Source organism: Stylophora pistillata, chromosome 4 (genome assembly GCF_964205215.1).
Source record: "Stylophora pistillata chromosome 4, jaStyPist1.2, whole genome shotgun sequence".
Lineage (NCBI taxonomy): Eukaryota > Metazoa > Cnidaria > Anthozoa > Scleractinia > Pocilloporidae > Stylophora > Stylophora pistillata.
The window spans coordinates 27,007,729-27,026,760 of NC_142522.1; the positions used below are offsets into that span (position 1 = coordinate 27,007,729).

At 38.9% G+C, this 19,032-nt stretch overlaps 4 protein-coding genes across 6 annotated transcripts; 2 read left to right on the forward strand and 2 right to left on the reverse strand.

Annotated features, from left to right (window-relative positions):
- The first annotated feature begins 94 nt into the window (after positions 1 to 94).
- Positions 95 to 3,912, forward strand: LOC148733109 (uncharacterized). 2 transcript variants are annotated; one of them, XM_088756494.1, is made up of 3 exons: positions 95 to 761; positions 1,259 to 1,965; positions 2,530 to 3,912. In XM_088756494.1, exons 1-3 carry the CDS (start codon positions 368 to 370, stop codon positions 2,938 to 2,940), a joined length of 1,512 nt encoding a protein of 503 aa, XP_088612620.1. In that variant the 5' UTR covers positions 95 to 367; the 3' UTR covers positions 2,941 to 3,912. The 2 variants fall into 2 exon arrangements, with proteins under 2 accessions (XP_088612620.1, XP_088612621.1); XM_088756495.1 differs by having other exon boundaries at positions 2,545 to 3,912.
- LOC148733110 (uncharacterized) lies at positions 3,778 to 13,857 on the reverse strand. 2 transcript variants are annotated; one of them, XM_088756490.1, is made up of 6 exons: positions 13,838 to 13,857; positions 12,295 to 12,415; positions 11,950 to 12,031; positions 10,928 to 11,082; positions 5,475 to 7,540; positions 3,778 to 4,901 (listed from the first exon to the last, which is right to left on the reverse strand). In XM_088756490.1, exons 4-6 carry the CDS (start codon positions 10,939 to 10,941, stop codon positions 4,168 to 4,170), a joined length of 2,814 nt encoding a protein of 937 aa, XP_088612616.1. In that variant the 5' UTR covers positions 10,942 to 11,082; positions 11,950 to 12,031; positions 12,295 to 12,415; positions 13,838 to 13,857; the 3' UTR covers positions 3,778 to 4,167. The 2 variants fall into 2 exon arrangements, with proteins under 2 accessions (XP_088612616.1, XP_088612615.1); XM_088756489.1 differs by having other exon boundaries at positions 3,778 to 4,976.
- On the forward strand, positions 8,966 to 11,357 carry LOC148733111 (uncharacterized). Its single transcript, XM_088756514.1, has 2 exons — positions 8,966 to 10,046; positions 10,274 to 11,357. The coding sequence occupies exons 1-2, from the start codon at positions 9,797 to 9,799 to the stop codon at positions 10,384 to 10,386; spliced, it is 363 nt and encodes a 120-aa protein (XP_088612640.1). The 5' UTR covers positions 8,966 to 9,796; the 3' UTR covers positions 10,387 to 11,357.
- Positions 13,844 to 19,022, reverse strand: LOC148733112 (uncharacterized). Its single transcript, XM_088756513.1, has 6 exons — positions 17,824 to 19,022; positions 16,083 to 16,324; positions 15,776 to 15,830; positions 15,473 to 15,575; positions 14,728 to 14,804; positions 13,844 to 14,503 (listed from the first exon to the last, which is right to left on the reverse strand). The coding sequence occupies exons 2-6, from the start codon at positions 16,102 to 16,104 to the stop codon at positions 14,170 to 14,172; spliced, it is 591 nt and encodes a 196-aa protein (XP_088612639.1). The 5' UTR covers positions 16,105 to 16,324; positions 17,824 to 19,022; the 3' UTR covers positions 13,844 to 14,169.
- Between the last annotated feature and the right edge of the window lie 10 nt (positions 19,023 to 19,032).

The window sequence follows — 19,032 nt, forward strand, 5'->3', positions numbered from 1 at the left end:
TCATGTGGGCCAGTTGGGTCTTTTGGGCCAGTTGGGTCATTTGGGCCGGCTGGGTCATTTGGGCCAGTTGGGTTATTTGGGCCAGTTGGCCTATTTAAATCAGTGGGTTGTCAGTTAGCTATTAAACCGGGTGAATTTTTCGCAGTCAGTGTAACAATTGGACCAGTTGGGTTATCTGGGCCAGTTGGGTTAATTGGGCCAGTTGGGTCATTTGGGTGAATAATATTTTTCCGTCGCTTTCCCGCCACAATCGCCAAAATACAACCGCTGACGCAGGCGCCTGTTAAATCAATCTAGATTTTCCCGCCATCAAAGGAAGCTGGTTATAGGTACAAAGATAGATTTATTCATCCTCGGTATTAATATCATGGACACTCAAAGTAATGTAACATCGACTACGGATCTGCAATCTCAGCTAAGCCAAATTATTCTTCCAATCGACGAAGTTGTGCCTCAACGCCTTCGTCAATGGCTGTCTGCGTTCGCTTGCAGCAATGGCACCACAAGCGAGATGCTTCTCTGTTCAACTTTGGTGTCGACGAGCTCTTTGCTCGGCCAAACAACTTTAAAGCTGTTTGGTTCCTACGAGGAGAAAGCAAATCTCCATCTCATCGCTACTGCCCCTTCTGGAACGGGAAAAACACCAGCGTGCCAGAAGGGATGCGTGGAGCCAATTGTGGGCCATGTTGAGGAGAAAATTCAGACCAGCATCGTAATAGATGAAACATCATCAAGCGGCCTATTCAACCATTTCCTGGGAGGTTGGTATTTTTAGACATCCATTATTATCTTTTGTGTGCAGTAAGTTCATGTTATGATACTTAATGTACAAAGAATAGTGTAGAGGATATTCAAACCACTGCTAAGGTGTTAAGGGTTAAATGTTCTTTTCAAGGACCTCTGAACTTGTGCCCTCCATCCCCAGGAGTTGGGTGAGGGGCTCAGATGTAGGTACATAACATGCAATATTTTTGTTCCATTTCTTGATGTGTACTCCTTTGTGTCTTAAAAATATTGGCATTTTCTCTGAAAATGCCCTAGGCAAGAATAAACATCTGCAATTTACACTCCAAAGCAAGGCGATGAGCATCCCTGTCTGTTTTCTGTGGGGTCTTTCTGGGCCCCTTCACTCTGCAATCGAGGGTAAGTGGGTAGAATGGGTAATATTCGAAATTAATTTTAGTTCAAATTGACTTTCAGTTTTCCGGTGAAACATATATTAATTGTAATAGAAACAATTTGGTACATTTTATTGCAGCATCTACAGTGCCAATCCTTTGTGTGGATGAGGCATACTCTCTCCTGCAAAGACTAACACATCAAGGAAAGTCAATATCACAGACGAGCCTCTCAATGGAACGCCTGTGTAAATGTTACGATGGAGATTTTTGGTATGTTCTAAAAGGAACAAAAGGCAAGCGGGTTGGTGTTACTTCAGCTAAACTAGCCCTCCTTGCTTTCACCACCCCTCAGCAGTTCCTAGAGTCAGTTTGGCCAAAAATTGTGGCCTCAAAAAATGGGCTGGCAGAGAGGCTGCTCTTTTTTTATCAAAGGAGATCGGAACATCTAGACCTGGAAGCTATGGCAGAGAACTCTGACTCCCTTGACGAGTTTTCTGTTAAATCTCTTGGCGATGTATTTGAAAAGATATATGTGGAACATAATACAACACCAGCACTGAAGTACACACTGACTGCTACTGCCAAGGAGCTTTTCTTTAAGTTCAGTAAGCCCAACGAAGATGACAGCCAGGGTGCAGTTGCTAATTCAATTATTTCTTCAGGTTCGAAGAAATATAAAAACACTCTACGTGTGGCCTTGAATATGCATGTCCTCTACCACCGGCTTACCAAAGCACTTGCCTTGGAATCGGGGACAACGCCCACAGCTATAACAGCAGAGACCATGCAAATGGCAATAACTTTCACTGATACTCTTGAGACCATGAAGGGAATCTCAGAGCTGGTGAGTTCAATAAAATACTAATTATATTAATGATGAAACTAATAATAATAATAATAAATATTATTATTATTATAATGATCTATTATGGCGACCCACATGTTCATGCAGCTGGAAAGGAAATGACTATATATTAACCTTAATTTACATCTGTATATTTTACATTAATTCTGATGATTAGCAGTGTAAGACCTACCTAGCATTCCAAACCAAAAGATTAAATGAGAGAAAGTGCTGTTTGGTTAAGAGCTTATTTCGTTAATTTTTAACAGCTAGTTCATTGTAGCCATTTCAGCAGGTTAGAAATGATTATGGAAAAGCACTTCAACGCACTTTTTTTGAGGGTGGTAAAAAAAACTGTGTACATTCTATAAATGTTGTGGTACAAATTTGTTTTTGGTTGATTCATTTATAGGTCAGTTCGAATTTTTATTCCAAACTGGTCAAAAAAACAATTAAACCACAAGATACATGGTTTGAATTACTCGCTCAATATTCTGTAGACTGCTGGTGACATGGAAACTCAAAGGTTTAGTTTAATTGGAGCTAAATGGATTTGTTTTACAGTCTTGCCGTCTGCAGAAGTCCCCAGCAGGACTCAAAGTGGGGGTGTTATGTGAAGACATACAAAAAAGAATTCTGTGCCTGCCTGGTCCTTTTGTTAGTGTGAGGAGAGTAGTGCGGAGCTATTCTTCTACAAGAAGACCCAGCAGCAAAGCAGCCCAGGAAGCCATGGCAGCCTTACAGGCTGCTACAATTGGCTCTGTTATGAAGGTAAATAAGCTGGTGGTCTTCTTCAAAAAGCTTCCAACAGTTGCAAACTCACATGCAGTTGCTGCATGTGGTGTAACACCAGAAGAGTACCATCAGGCATTCCTCACAAAAGACAAGAAGATCACAGAGGACATGCTAGAGACTGTTATGAATGCTCATCCACAAAAGGATGAGATTGTAGCTTTCTTGCAGGCAACAGAATAGTACCTTTTAATTAATATTGTGCTGCTCATCACAATGGTAAAGATGGGACATCTAAATCATTAGGGAGACTTAGCACTGCTTTTACACGAAACAGCAACCATCAGCTTACCCTTTCACTTTTCACGTAAAATAGTGTTAGCATAACTGCTTAAGCTTCATACAAGCTCAAGTCACTTTGGGTTTACATGAATTCTTGCAGCTTTCTGCTGATGAAAAGCATGGCATTTCAAGGGTTTCAAATATGAAGTACTTCATTTACTTGTGTGACTTCTGCTCTGTGAGAGGAAAAGGAAGAAATCCCCATATACTCAACAAATGCAAAACAGCTACATCATTTACAGACACTGCAAAGCCCATCCAACAAACAAAAAAAAAATGGCTGGAAAATCATGGTCACTCTTTTCTGGTAAACCAAGTGCTAAATCTCACTATTGTGTTATTGTTGTCTCCAGACTGTAACAGATGTACATAAAATTATTAATAAATTGGATACATAATTGATTTTTTTACAGAGGTGTATTGACATTAATCACAAATTGAAACCCAATTAATATTGTAGAGAAAGATAGTTTATAACAATTTATGTTGATCATGTTCTATCTAAATTTTATTTGTTATATTTTGATGTCATATTTCAAAAACTGATCATCCAAAGAAAATAATGACAAAACTGAATTAATGAAAGTGATTTCATCATAAAGAAGAATTTGGATTGCAATAGATGTGCATAACATTATTAATAACAAATTGGATAGATACAATCTATTTTTTGCAGAGGTGTGTTGGAAATATTTCTTGAAATACAAATTTAAACCCAATTAATATTGTAGAATTACATAGTTGTAAGAATTTCTTTTATTCAGGTACCTTTCATATTTCATGGAATTAATATATTTCAAAGTGATATTTCAAAACTGAACACCCAAGTAATAACATAACTGAATTAACAATAAAAGTTCCTGTTCATTTAAATCATGTGCAGATTGTTATGTATACTATAACTATTACCTGGATCATGCTGGGGGCTGGGAATGGGGGGGGAGGGGGAGATGTTGAAGTTTCTATTTGACCAGCAAGTAATACTCTATGTCGAATTGTTGTTAATGCTCTAATTGTTATTAATGCTCTAATTGTTATTAATACTGGTTCCCTGCCAATTAGTTAAAAAAACAAATTGACTTGGCTGACATTAGGTGGTGGTTACAGTATTCCAAACGGTCTCTCCCATCAGAACCAGTTCAGTTCAACCTGCTTTTTGTAAAGGGCTTCAAAGCCTTTAGCCACTTTCTTAATGCTTTGGAGTTTCCCATCTATTTGATTGGCTTTCTTTGGTTGCAGGGGACTGCCAATACTTTTTGAAATGTCATAAAGTCTGGAGTAGTATTCATGTACTTTTAAAGGTTCAATGCTTAAACCTTTCAAAGATGCAAAGTTCACAAGACAGTCTAATGTAAGACTTTCAATCTCAGACCATCCAAATACTGGAGTTAAACCCTGTTTCATAAGGTAATCCAGACTGGAGGTGCTCCCTTTGACCTCTTGTAGTTTTTGCTTGGGTCGGTATCTTGAAGTTGTCACATGTGTGTATGCCTGTTTGGCAGCCTGGGAGCTGCCATAAGGATTTCCACAATCAACACATTTACATCGATGGGAGCAACCAGCTGTTGTAGAGTAGCACTTACACCGGCTCTTGTTACCATTTGGTGCTTGAAAGCAGAATTTTCTTCCATCTTTTTTGGCAGAACCACGACCACATGAGCAGTGCTCAGGCACCTGTTCCTTTGGAGAAGCATTGCTACACATACTCGTAGAACTAACATGGGGTGGGATTTCTTCAAACACATTCTCCAAAGATACCACAGTGTGATATAATTCTGGTTGACCATTACTATATCCCAGAAAAATGGCATTTGTAGCTGTGCAAGGCAAAAGTGGGGAAACTGGTACCACTGGCATGTGGTCTAGTGATGTAAAGATGACAATGTTTAGTCTCAGAATCTGGGATAGTGCAATTCCTATGACATTCCCCAACTCATCTAAAAAAGAATGAAAGTTTAAGACAGGCTTTTTGGTGTGCTTAGCAGTGCACAATTGGTCCTTATGGAGTAAAGAAAAGGTTAACATGTTTTCCTATACATAGAAGTTACATATTTAATAAATCCAAAAATATTGGAAATAATTTGTTTTCTTGAAAAAATGCTCCTAAGTCATCTATGAACAGAAGGTGCAGGAGTGTTTGCAATGGTAAAATAATGTCAAAATGTCTAGTTTCAAAGAAGATGCACACCTCCCAGATAGAAGTAATTGTTCTAACACACCTCCACTCATTTGAAAACACCAATTAAGCTTTGATAATTTCTTTAAATTTTGTTTTATTTCAGGAAAGCTATTATTCTTTAATTTTATCAAAACTGTCCGATTTAGGAGGAATTTGAATAGCTCCAAATCATCCAAATAATCCTTAATTTGACTATTTTTTCTAAATTGGACAGCATGTAGTCCTGTTACACATAAAAATTGGTGTGATCACTTACTTGAAAAGTATCCACACTCCCTGAATTTGTTTATCTCATCATCAAAATGCTTATCAGGTGACAGAAGGGCATGCTTGTACCTTCCAGCATTGTTTAGCCACTCATTGACTACAAGATCCCGCAATTCTTGGACAATCTTGATGTAACCACTGTCTCCCAGTGAAATTCCAAGGAAGACCAAGTGCTTTTGAAGAGAAGGTGATGATGCTGACATTTCTTTCAGCTGGCGAATAACACTGAGAAAAATGCTATCTGCTGGACAATCGTACTCGGCGGTGGCTAGTTGTAGGCTGTACCCCAATAGATTCTTGTTTAGCCGTTCAGAGTGTTCAGCAACTTTCTCTGTGTTGAATGTGGAGTTACTGAACAGAAGTAAGCTGCAGGGCATCAAGTAAAGTAGCTTGGAACTCAACCTGGGATTTTTACATCGTGAACGCAGCTGATTATAAAGAACAGACAAGTTCACAGCCTGGCAAAAAATGTAGTTAAGCTCAGTGTCACTGAGCCTGTCCTTGCTTGTGTCAAGATTTTCATAAGTGCTGTTAACAGACATTTCAAGCAAATTACTCTGCATGACTTCAGGATCATACTCCTTGGGTACACTAGCATTCTCAGGATCACTTGACTGTGGGATTATGCCAAACCTTTCAGCTGTGGGTTCAAAGCCTTGTTCTTCTAATGCCGCTCTGTAGGATAGGATAGGCCTTACACAACCTGATGGTAATTCTGATGCACCTCTCCTCTCATTCCAGAGGTAAAAGAAGGTTGCCAGTAATGCCTCAGCCAATTCACAACCCAGCCTTGATCGGGCTATCACAGCCCTCAAATTTTTGTGTAGATTTTCATTTCTTGTGGAGCCACCCCCTTGAGAAATCTTTGACAAACAGCCTCTTTCGATGTGAACCTTCAAATTTTCAATTTCATGCAAAACATTTTCATTCAAAACAGTCTCACCATTGTCATAATTTACATCTTTCCATCTCTCTGTAAGATGTTCAAGATTACTCATTATTGTATGCTCATCTGGTGTATCCATCTCTCTAATTTCACCTTGGTCTGCATCAGCTCGGAATATCATCTTAAAGTCATCTATGAAAGATGAGGACAAGTACTGCCGTTTGCCCTTGGGCACTTTTGTGGTGACTCTTTGAATGGCATGAAACAAGTCAAGCTTGACAGACACGTGTGGGAAAATCTGCTGTAATTTGCTTCGAACCTTGCAGCAATTGTCCACAAAAATTGTGTCACAGGATGCTTTCTGTTTATCAAATCTATGCTTCAAATTCTTTAAAATGTCCTCTACCTTGCTTATTGCAGTACCCTTTGTCAGTTTGTAGGTGAGTACCTGGCCAATTTCATTCATAACGATATAGAGGGAATCAAATTGCGTAGACCAAGATCCATTTGGGAGCATGCAACCAATGTTTGCAGCAACTTTGAATGTGTGGTCAGCACTCATCCATTCAGCAGTTTTCTCACTTATGTTTTGCCGAAAAAATTGATGGTTCTCTTTAAAAATATACAGAAAGCACTGATGAACTGTGTCTGTGCTTGGTGTTGGCCTCCATACATCAAAAGATGGGAATTTTGGAAGTTTGCCTTTGTCTACGGACTTATTTTGCTCCAGATATGTAGAGATGTGTCTGGCATACCTACACTGTCTTTCCGCAAAGTTTTCCAGGTATCTTTGCGCTAGAAACAGTTCAATTTCATTAAATGGGTGTCCACTTGAAGCCAATGCAAACACTAAAGAGCAAAGGTCAGGAGTAAATCCTAACTTATGGCCAAGATGAAATTTAATATCACCTGATGGTATATTCTCTAGTAGTCTGGGGTCATGACCGGCGATTTCGTGTCCTTGAGTGCATCGATACACACGGCTCGCTAGCAACACGGGGCCATTTACACAATAAATTTGGCGAGGCAAATCTCGCTCACTCGTCCCATCTTTCCACTTACAGGGAGTAAGGATAGTATTCTGATGGCCATGCTCATAATGGGGGCATGTGAATCCAGTCTTGAAACAATGCTGCTGCTGCTGCTTCAATGGATCCCAAATGATGATTCTAGGAAGCACATAGTCGCTAACGTTAGGAGGACTGCGAAAGTCTGGGTTTAACTGCTGCCCTGGCTCAATAATCGCAGGTCCATCCAACTTTTCGCCCCGAAGTAGACGATCTTCGTATTTTTTTACATTATGCTGAACATAACTCAGAAATTCCTGATTTATCTTCATTCTTCAAATAACCCAACTGGCCCAGATGACCCAACTGGCCCAATTGTTACACTGACTGCGAAAAATTCACCCGGTTTAATAGCTAACTGGCCACCCACTGATTTAAATAGCCCAACTGGCCCAAATGACACCGCGGAAATACGTTTTTTAGGGGACGATACAGTATTTTACTGGTCAGCGGACACCTCAACGAAACCATGACATGCCGATAACTTTTACAAAGTTTTACGCCGTGAGTCAAATCGACAACGTAAAAAAAAAAAGGCCGATGTTTTCATCGAATTAGTCCACAAACACATGGAAGCACTTGGCAGCCTACTGTTGATGACCACTGACCACTGTGACGTCACAAAAACGTATTTCCGCGGTGTCGGCCCAAATGACCCAACTGGCCCAAATGACCCAGCCGGCCCAAATGACCCAACTGGCCCAAATGACCCAACTGGCCCACATGACCCAACCGGCCCAAATGACCCAACCAGCCCAAATGACCCAAGCGGCCCAAATGACCCAACTGGCCCAAATGACCCAACTGGCCCACATGACCCAACCGGCCCAAATGACCCAACCGGCCCAAATGACCCAACCGGCCCAAATGACCCAAGCGGCCCAAATGAGCCAACTGGCCTAAATGACCCAACCGGCCCAAATGACCCAACCGGCCCAAATGACCCAATTGGCCCAAATGACCCAACTGGCCTAAATGACCCAAATGACCCCGCTGGCCCAAATGACCCGACTGGCCCAATTACCCCTTCCAGCATTTATTATTCATGAAACTAACTAGCTGTCACGCTATCATTCCGCGATCGGCCGATGTCACGCAATTTTCGATAACCAGCACGCCAAGACATATTTTGGTTAACGGGCACACCAGGGGCCTGTTTCTCGAAAGTCCCGGTAACTTAACGGGCACAAAGCCATGTTTTAAAAGCAAAATTTAAAGGATAGGAAAGCAGGTTCTAGCACCCAAACCAGTCCTTTTTGTCTCTTTAGCCGATAGTTTTATTGTATCATTTTCAAAACTTTCGAAATCCCCATCTTGAATGAAGACAAAACAGCTTTACGGGCCCGTTAAGTTACCGGGACTTTCGAGAAACAGGCCCCAGGACACATTTTCGTTAACCGGTACACCAGGACACAACCCAGAATTGATATCGTGACCAATTTTTACAACGTCAATGGAGAGCGTATGCATCTTGGCGATATCCCCGTTGAAAATACCAGCATCAACTGGACTCGCCTATTAAGCGGTCTGTGTCGCGGAATACACTTGTACGACAAAGTAAAGATCCTTCACAATGACATTAAGTCAAACAACGTCGTTCTGGATGGACATAGCTTGGCAGAGGCAGAAGCTGTGCTGGTGGACTTTGGGAAAGCTAGGGACCAAAGCAGCCCTAAATCATACCAAAAGCCCGCAGACACAAAGAGATTTAAGCACCTTGCACCTGAGCTAGGACAACTGAACGGCAAACAGAACAAGAAAACGGACATTTATTCATTAGAATTCCTAGTGAGAGAGTTGAAATACAAGTTTGTAATCTTCCCGAATATCTTCTTTAATCTTTATCGATCATGTCTTCGCTGTAATTCTTCGCAGAGACCAACAATTAATGAACTGTGCGAGCAGTTGGAGTGCGCGAACAATTGATTGTTCAACTCTTATTTCATTTCCGATGTGAAGAAAACAGTTCCAGTTAGGACAAAAAATCGTGAATACCACAAAGACGCAGTGGCTTAAAACCAGCTCTCTGTGTCAAGAAATTAACTATAATATGAGGCGCAGTATTATTAAAGAGTTATTGTTCGTGATAAATGGCTTGTTGTTTAAAATTTAATTGTACCAGGTATTAAAAATTGGTATTCATATTGTTTAATTATCTGCCATCAATACTAAAAGTCACAAGTACACAAGAAGCCTAAATCCTCATTTGGAGCAGACAGACTAGAGCACGGATATCGTCTTTCTTAACGACTAATTCTAAATATGTGATCAATTGACAATTGTTTGTTGTCATAGCTACCGAGAAAACAGCACGTGCGTGTCAGTCTTAACAATCGGTTGCCACTTTATTGTCCTGTCATGGCGTTCACGATCAGTTGCCGTAGGTGCAACAAGCGATTTAAGACGGGATATTCCGCGAGGAAGCATCACGAATATAGCCACGCTCCGCATCCCTATCAAAGTGGAATATTCAGCGACTCGCAAGGACAAGCGCTCGTGAACCAGCCAAATGCTAAACAATTGGGGAAGGAAGAGCTGCCTCACTATAAATTGTGGCTGGCACTAGTAGCTGACCAAATTATTGGATCCTTGACTCCAAGCGTTAAAGGTGAGAATTTGAATTGATGGAGATTCTAAGTCCCGTAAAATATGCATACGGCACTACTGTCTAAAGTAGAACTGACAAAGAAGTAAACAAGCAAACGCTTACGCGAAATCGTTCATTTACCAAGCGTTTCGCCGGTTACCGCACCAGCATAAATTTCTTGTATAGTAGTCAAATAAAAGTGTCTGATTGGTGTAACCTCCATTCTTTTCGTCTTTTTATTATTTTAGCTGGATGGCAACAGTTACATGACGTCCACGTGAAAAAGATTCATTTCGAACATCTACTTTTTACCCTCGGCAGTCCCCCTTGTAAAGCATTACAAGCAGCCCATACATCATGAAAGTACCCGCAAGTTTTCCTACAGAATGTATGATTTGGAAGCGGTTTTGAATGCACTAGCATACCAAGAGATTGTTAGACCGAAGACGTCGGCAGCGTTTAGGCATGGTGTGGAAGTAAACTTTCAACGCTTCACAAGTACAGAGGAAGCAGTCGAGGCAGCCAAACAAAGGGCGTTTTCGCGCTTCACGACGCGAGTTAAAGGTGAGCAACAAACACCAACAAGCCGTTCTGAAATTATTATAACTGCTGGAGAGGGTAGAGCAACCAGAGAAGTAGAACTAATTTGGTGGCCCGACGTGTTTCGAAAATGTAGAGACTACGGAAAATTGACAGTACGATTTTTTGTATCAAAAACAATTTTTAAACGTTAATTTTCATCATGTCAGCGAACATAAAGAAGGAACCTAGGACAGGTCACTGTTAAAAAAAAGACCTACTTATTAAAAAGACCTTCTACAGTTACAGTTTATTGTAGTAAGTGCAAGGCACTCAATTAGTTTGATACTTAGCCCTACTAGCAAGTAAATCTAATGACTTACATTTCGATAGGCATCTAGTTGATACTCAGCAACATAATTCTGAACATCTTCTGGGTACTTTTCGCCTTTCTGAAGGATGGTTAGCTTTGAAACTACTTCCTGTTGCTTTCTAATCCAAAATGCCAGCTTCGCATCTATTTCCTGCCTTAGGAGAACTAATGATAACAGTTCTCGTTAAAAGAGCATAATCAAAATTTATAGAGTAGATTTCCAGTAAACCCCGTTGTTTGCATTAAAATGCTACTAAGTTTGGTCACATCTCCGTTTGTTTTACAAAGACTAACATTCTTACAGGTTTATCTTAAGTAAATTGCAAATTGAAGGGGGAGTTAATTTTTAAGTGTATTAAATTTGGCATAAAATAAATGAAACGTTAGAATCTAACACTCAATGTATGGTTTTATAAAATATACCAGTTTCAGAAAAAGGTACAACTGAGCCTTATTTTTTGGATGCACACTCAATTATGTCTGTTACTCGAATGAAACGTTCGAGTATATGGTGTTTGATATACAAATAACAATTGCCATACTGGCTGATCCACAATCAATTATCCCTTGACAGACACCTCTATAAGATGGATTCCTCCCTTAACCAGACACCAAGAGTAAGCCCCTGCAGCTATTTAGTCATAATTCTTTTTTTATGGTTTGACTTTCTAAGACACACGCCTTGGTAAGATGAATATTTAGTGCTGGTCCCAGCAGTTTCCATTTAAGAGAGTTCACTGAATACACAAATTTGCAAATTCAGTGATATAAAGCCCTTGAAATGTTTAACAAGCAGATTTAAAACTCACCAGATACATTTATGAGACACAGTACATGTAAAGAATAGTAAATAGGTACTCCCCCACTTGACAATAATTATTAAAAACAGAAAAAGGTAAAAGTACTCATGATTGCATCCTCAATGTCCAACAATAACGAAACATTTACTTTGACCAGTCATTGATCATGTATAGTTTAAACACACCATATGAAAAAGCAATGCTCACTAATGGACAATCAGTAAATCTTTACCTGTATCACCAATGCCAATTATGTTTGAGTGGGTTCCCCAGTCTCTCAAAAATGTTCCAGAATTTTTCAGATTAGTGTAGTGCTAACAAAAAATAGAATATTATGGATAATATTATTGTATTAATAATGTTATTACATATTATTATTAGCAACTAATAACTAAGTATGTTATTGTGTAATGTAAGTAGCACCTTTGTTATTGAGTATTATTATTATCCTTATTATTATTATTGATATTATTACATACGTCATTAATTGGACAATCAAAGAAAACCAAAACGTAGCAGTTTTTGGTGTGTTCCCTGCAGATACAGAGAAACAACATTCATACTCAAGATGATTTACCTATGAAACTCCAAGAATTTCTTCATGTTATATATCCCAGAAGCGCTCAGGCATTACTCTGAATGCCAGGACTTCAGCATGGGTGAACCAGAAAGGATACACAACACTTTCCTAAATCAACCTGTGAATGTCAAAGAAACTAAGTAAACTATGTTATATATCCCAAAAGTGCTCAGGCATTACACTAAATGCCAGGACTTCAGCCTGGGTGAACCAGAAAGGATAGACAAAACAGCCCTATATTGACTATCAATGAAAAGCTAAGTATGTTATATATCCCAGAAGCACTCAGGCATTACATTAAATGCCAGGACTTCAACCTGGGTGAAACAGAAAGGATATACAACACTTCCCTATATTGACCATTTAATGAAAAGCTAAGTATGTTATATATCCCAGAAGCGCTTAGGCATTACACTTAAATGCCATGACTTCAACCTGGGTGAACCAGAAAGGATATACAACACTTCCGTATATTGACCATTTAATGAAAAGCTAAGTATGTTATATACCCCAGAAGCGCTCACGCATTACACTTAAATGCCAGGACTTCAACCTGGGTGACCGAGAAAAGAAATACAACACTTCCCTATATTGACCATTTAATGAAAAGCTAAGTATGTTATATATCCCAGAAGCGCTCACGCATTACACTTAAATGCCAGGACTTCAACCTGGGTGAACCAGAAAAGATATACAACACTTCCCTATATTGACCATTTAATGAAAAGCTAGGTATGTTATATATCCCAGAAGCGCTCAGGCATTACACTTAAATACCAGGACCTCAACCTGGGTGAACCAGAAAGGATATACAACACTTCCGTATATTGACCTTTTAATAAAAAGCTAAGTATGTTATATATCCCAGAAGTGCTCAGGTATTACACTTAAATGCCAGGACTTCAACCTGGGTGAACCAGAAAGGATATACAACACTTCCCTATATTGACCATTTAATGAAAAGCTAAGTATGTTATATATCCCAGAGGCACTCAGGCATTACACTTTAATGCCAGGACTTCAACCTGGGTGAACCAGAAAGGATATACAACACTTCCCTATATTGACCATTTAATAAAAAGCTAAGTATGTTATATATCCCAGAAGCGCTCAGGCATTACACTTAAATGCCAGGACTTCAACCTGGGTGAACCAGAAAGGATAAAAAACACTTCCCTATATTAACCATCAATGAAAAGCTAAGTATGTTATCTATCCCAAAAGAGCTCAGGCATTACACTGAATGCCGGGACTTCAGCCAGGTGAACCAGAAAGGTTAAACAACATTTCCCTATATTAAGATATGAAATATGATATAGAATAATTAAAAAGTGATTAGGCAACACTAAACAGAAGAATATTATTACAGGATTAAACTTCAAGAAAATGGATTTCTGTAAAATTAAACAATGTTGACTGTGTTATACTACAATTGGTGCACACGATTCAATGTAATAATTCAAATGTTATACTGCTAGCTACCCAATATTTATACTTAAGTCTTCTGTAACAGGTGGTCTTTTCAAGCACTTGACTGTACCTGAACCATTTCCTCACAAAATGTAACTTGGTTCAACAGATATGTCTCAGCAACCTCTTTGCTCTAAAAAAAAAACTTGAGATTTTGTAATGGCAGTGAGCGCATCACAATCACATCAATGTTCTCCAAAAACCTGCGTTCTGTTGACCCTGAGAAGTAAACATAGTTGTGAATTAACAATAGTGAAATTGCTTTTAGTGACCAAAGTTATTGATTGAGGATTGGAATAACAGCCAGTCGGACAAAAATATAGAATAAAAAGGGCCATGATTGGAAAAAACCGCTGAAACTTTGACAGAATAGCTACTGATCCCTCGCTGTAATTCAATAATCTAGTGATCTTCTGTTAGATCCTTATCCAAAGAATAACAAATAAAGAACTGTGCACCTGAAAATGATACTACTTGAATGTTGTGCCTCTCAATAGCACTTTCTTGCCCTGGTTTGGTCTTTACCACAATTCTCTCCCTCTCTTTCATACTGTCTGGTCCATAGTCAGACAAAACAGCATTGCAGTCCTTAAGGCTTCCACAGTCATGGGCAAACATGCCAAGCGAAACTAGCAACTGTTCAGTATTCCTCAGCTCACAATGCAGAGCACATAGATTAACATTAGATAGCTCCTCTTCAAGGAGAAAGAGCAAGTCGTCTCTTAGCCCTTTCCATCTGAAATAATCAGAAGAAAAACAGCAAATTTAGTTTCCACCTTTATAATCCAAACATACCATATTTCTGCTAGTAACTATCCACCAAACTGAGAATTAAACACATGTGAGAACTATCAACCAAAGTGAGAATTAAACACATGTATTTCAATAGAAAGTGAAGTAGTACACTGCAAGCTGGACTTTTTTATGCATGTTAATACAGAAATGCAGAGTTGTACCTACCCCCCAATATTTGCTTTGCTCTTTGGGAAACACTCAGCACAGGCTTCCCCACGAGGAACATCAGGACAGGCACATTCCTACAAATAAAGTGCACTATATTCTATAACTTAATATTGAGTTAACTGAGCTTAAGTCAGATAACATTCGCTACTATTTGTAGATATATAATCACTCAGTTCACCACAGATATGTTTATTTTTATAGACAAATTTCTGCCTTTCTATAATTTCAACACAAAGAAAGCTCCCACTAATTGATTACAAATAAATTGCATCACAAATACTGGTTACCTGAATGTGTTCTGTGTTTTTGTAGAATTCTGCTATGATGCATATCATTTAAATAGCAATTGCAGGCTATATAACCTACCCTAATAACTTTGCAGAATACACAGCACTCTGTGTCCAATCCTCGCTTGCAAAGTTCATCAATATATTTGTCGGCATCACCACCTTTTCGCTTGAGTAGCATTATTAGCGCTTTGTAATCAAGAGTAACAGTCTCAAAAAAGGCCAGAAGATAACATCAAATTCAAGTTAATAGCTATACCACAGATCTCAAATGGTAGACTTGATGTTGAACACTACTTTCCTTTATATTTTATAACACTGCCAAGCATAAAATAGATTCAATAAGACTACAACATGACTAAATAGACATGTAACATAGAAACATTGCAAAGAAATAAAATAAGATAAAAAAAAAAATAAAGAGTCAAGATTAATTGGCAGACAAAAGTAATAACCTGTAAATTTAACTTTAAGCATCTTCCATCAACCACTATTCCTGTTTTCTTCATGGCATCCTTCTGGCAATTTATATCCTTTATGAGGGCCTCCACATTTTCCCTGCAGAACAAAAAAATGTGACATTGTAAAATTTCTAAAAACTAGTTGCAACTTACTAGTTTTCCTTGTCTTCTAGGCATGAGATGACTTGCTCGAAAATTAATTTCAACAGTTACATGGGGCTGGCTTCTACATACAAATGTTCCATGTAGAGTTTTAATAAGATATATGTTAACTGGCTTAAAATTCATGATTCTAACCTGTTTTCCTTACAGTTTGGAATTGCTATAGGGTACACACTTTTTTTTTTGGTGTCTACCTGTAAAGGCAAGGATGCACATGAATATTCAGATCTGTACTCGATCAAAAGAGATGTAGTCATCAGGTGACTACTATAAAAGGAAACAATCACTAACTGACATATTGTAGTGTTGGATGTCTTGATGTACTCTATTAATCAGTCAGCTTTGCAAACAGGAAATAAAATTCTCACAGAACCTCAAATATACATAAGAAAGTAACTAACCTATGCAAACCTTAATGCATTAAGAAAAATAATTGTCAAACCTACCATAAAATGGTCTCCCATCTAGCTTAAAATTAATATCAAGAGTGTCCTTGTCAGGGTTATGCAATCAAGCCTCTCTAGCAGCCCAAGCCACTGCTGCTGAAAGGTTCACCTGGAAGCCATGTGGTGCTCCATCTGGTAAGGGATTGATGCCCATAGCTTTTTTTATCACAACAAAAATCATCTGATGCAATGCCTTTATTTGATTCTTATTCAAAAGGATTGGGATGTCAGTTTTAACCTACAGAGATAAGTAGAGAAAAACATGCTTATTAAATAGGATGCTGTCATTGATCCAGCTACTGTAACAATATGCTACTATGTGGTAGAGCTAATTACCATAAAATCCCATATTTAAAGCTCCCTTGGTTTTAAGCCCCTCCCAGATAAAAGCCCATCAATTTGCTAACAAAGATATTCTTGTAGATATAAGAACCCCATTTATAAGCCCATCTAATGTACAAGTGCAAATTCCTTTTGTGTTTCATTACTTTGAATTAGAACTATGAAATTGTTCCAAAAATTGAAATATAAATATGAACTTTGTTATTGTTACCGAGGTCTGTTCCATTCCAGTTGTTCCAGTTGCATAAGTGTTTCATAGATGTTTTTGAAATATATTCACAGCACCATTTATTGTGAAGCACAATAATTATAATGTATTATAAGTGTAATTCTAAATGTGATGGCATATTAGCTTAATTCAATTCTCGGATACATTATACCTCATTGTTCTGAAACATTTTTTCAATTCCTCGTATATGCCCCCCCCCCTCTGATATTACCCCTTTCCCCTGTTTATATGCCCATTCAAAACACCTTATGAAGTTACTTAAGCCGAGGGCTTGAACATGGAATTTTACAGTATGACACCCATCTTTTTATATTGGGGACGGGGGGGGGGGGGGGGGGGCAGCAAAACAATATGATTCAACCATATCCTTTTTTATCATCTGATATAAAACCAGCTGCTGCAATTATTATCAAAAGTCAGTAGAAAAACATTAATGGAATAAATTATAAGACTGTCAAGACCCTATCAAGGAAACAAACAGGAAATTTCTATTAAAGTAGCCATAAAATGTAATCATAGAAGTCTTATGTGCTGCAAAATCAAACTCAGCCAAAGACTTACAAAATTGCATGAGCTGGTAGGCTCAAGTACTTATCTATTCCAAATTGCACGAGAAAAATCATGTGATTACGTATCAACAATATACATGAAAAACTACGAGGTAGCTTATAATAATTATGCAGAAGAAAAGCGTCCGCATAACATACAAAAATAATTTATTTAAACCCTGCAAGTGACATTGTACGTTCGGTCCAAACAACCGCACACGATCAAACAAAAATAAGATAAAATGAAATTTTCACATCTTCGAGGCGCAAATAAGTTCAAATTCCGGCCAAACAGTTGCAGGAATTGTTCAGTGAGTTAGCTAATTCTGTGAGTTTTTTGATTATTGACCGATCAAGATGTTTGGTTTGTTACTTTCTATGCACTAATTAAATTAAGCCTCTTCTGAACTAAATTACATGAAAACTACATTAATCTTAGACGATCAGAGCTGAGTAATTTTTTTCATGTACATTATTAAGAAATTTAACGGTATAAGGTAGTTTTCCAGCCAAGCAGAAATGAGTTCCGATACACCACATAACCAACATTCACAACAAAACATAAGACAGCAAATACACTTTTTCCAATCTTACTAAAATATAAACGTTGTGACTTACGTTGGTTCGTCCTAGCTTGGAAATGCTAAGTAACGTTTGCCTTGCTTCGTCCGGAATCCTCGATTGTAGTTTGAAATACAGCAAGGTCCAGTCTGGTACTCTGAGGGATTGGAAAAACTGAGGGCTACTGTCCCCCAACATTGTTTCCAACGCTTGGAGTGGGCTGCTGCTGTTACTTCTAATTTTCTTGGCGATGTCGCTGAGCATTCGCCCCATCTCAGGACTGTGGACCTGACCTGCGATTACATCGGTGAGATTGACCTGAAATCTGTCGCAAACATCGCTGATCGTTGTCCACACATCCTCGACGACTTTCTCCTCCTTCTCCTGAATTTTGTTTAACTGTGATGTTTGTCTTTCGTGGCTGATTTTTTTTAATTCTTCTGATAGGGATACTAGCTGACTCCGCGCTTGATCGAGGTCGGCTTTTAGTCGATTGTTTTCAATTTCGATGGCTGCGGAAGCATCACGAGCAGCTTTCAGCTCCTCGCGAGAGGGTTCTGTCCTCGTGTACCGGTTCACAAGAGCCAATACAAAAGACCAAACAATACACAATAGTTAACCGAGAACTCCTAAACAAAGAAAGAACAATGGTAATTCCCTTGTGAACCGGTACACCAGGACAGAACCCGCGAGAGTCATCGCTTGGTAGAGTTGCAGAAGTCTCCGTTCCCATTTTTAGCGAATTTATTTTCTCGATCAACCAACGGTGTTTCGCCACTTCTCCTTCTTTGAATTTCTGTCGGAGGATGGCAGAAACAACTCCAAATAGAGAGGCGATGGCCACTTCATTGTTGTGAACATATCGGCCATCCAAGCTCCCGCCATTTTTCAAATCCGAAAGCTGGACCATGCAAAACTCGCTTCGAAAATGTGCCACTAACGGGCTACTTGAGAAAAAATTCCTCACTCTCATGCCACATATCTTGAAATTTAAAACAAACGATTGCTTTGCCTCATCTGTAGAGGGAGAGTGCAACAATTCAACCCTTTGAAGTTCGAAGGAATCCATAACTGCACTCTACCGCGGGAAACTAAACTTTCCCGCTTTTGCCTACGCATATCATATGAAATCCAATCTCCAAATGTCGATGGGCCGATCCAGCCCCTAAAAAAGAACAGGCTTCATCGTGCCCAGCAGGAGTAGAGATATTGTACAAAATCAAGATTACTGTGAGCGATTACAAAAACAACACTTAGCCGGTTTAT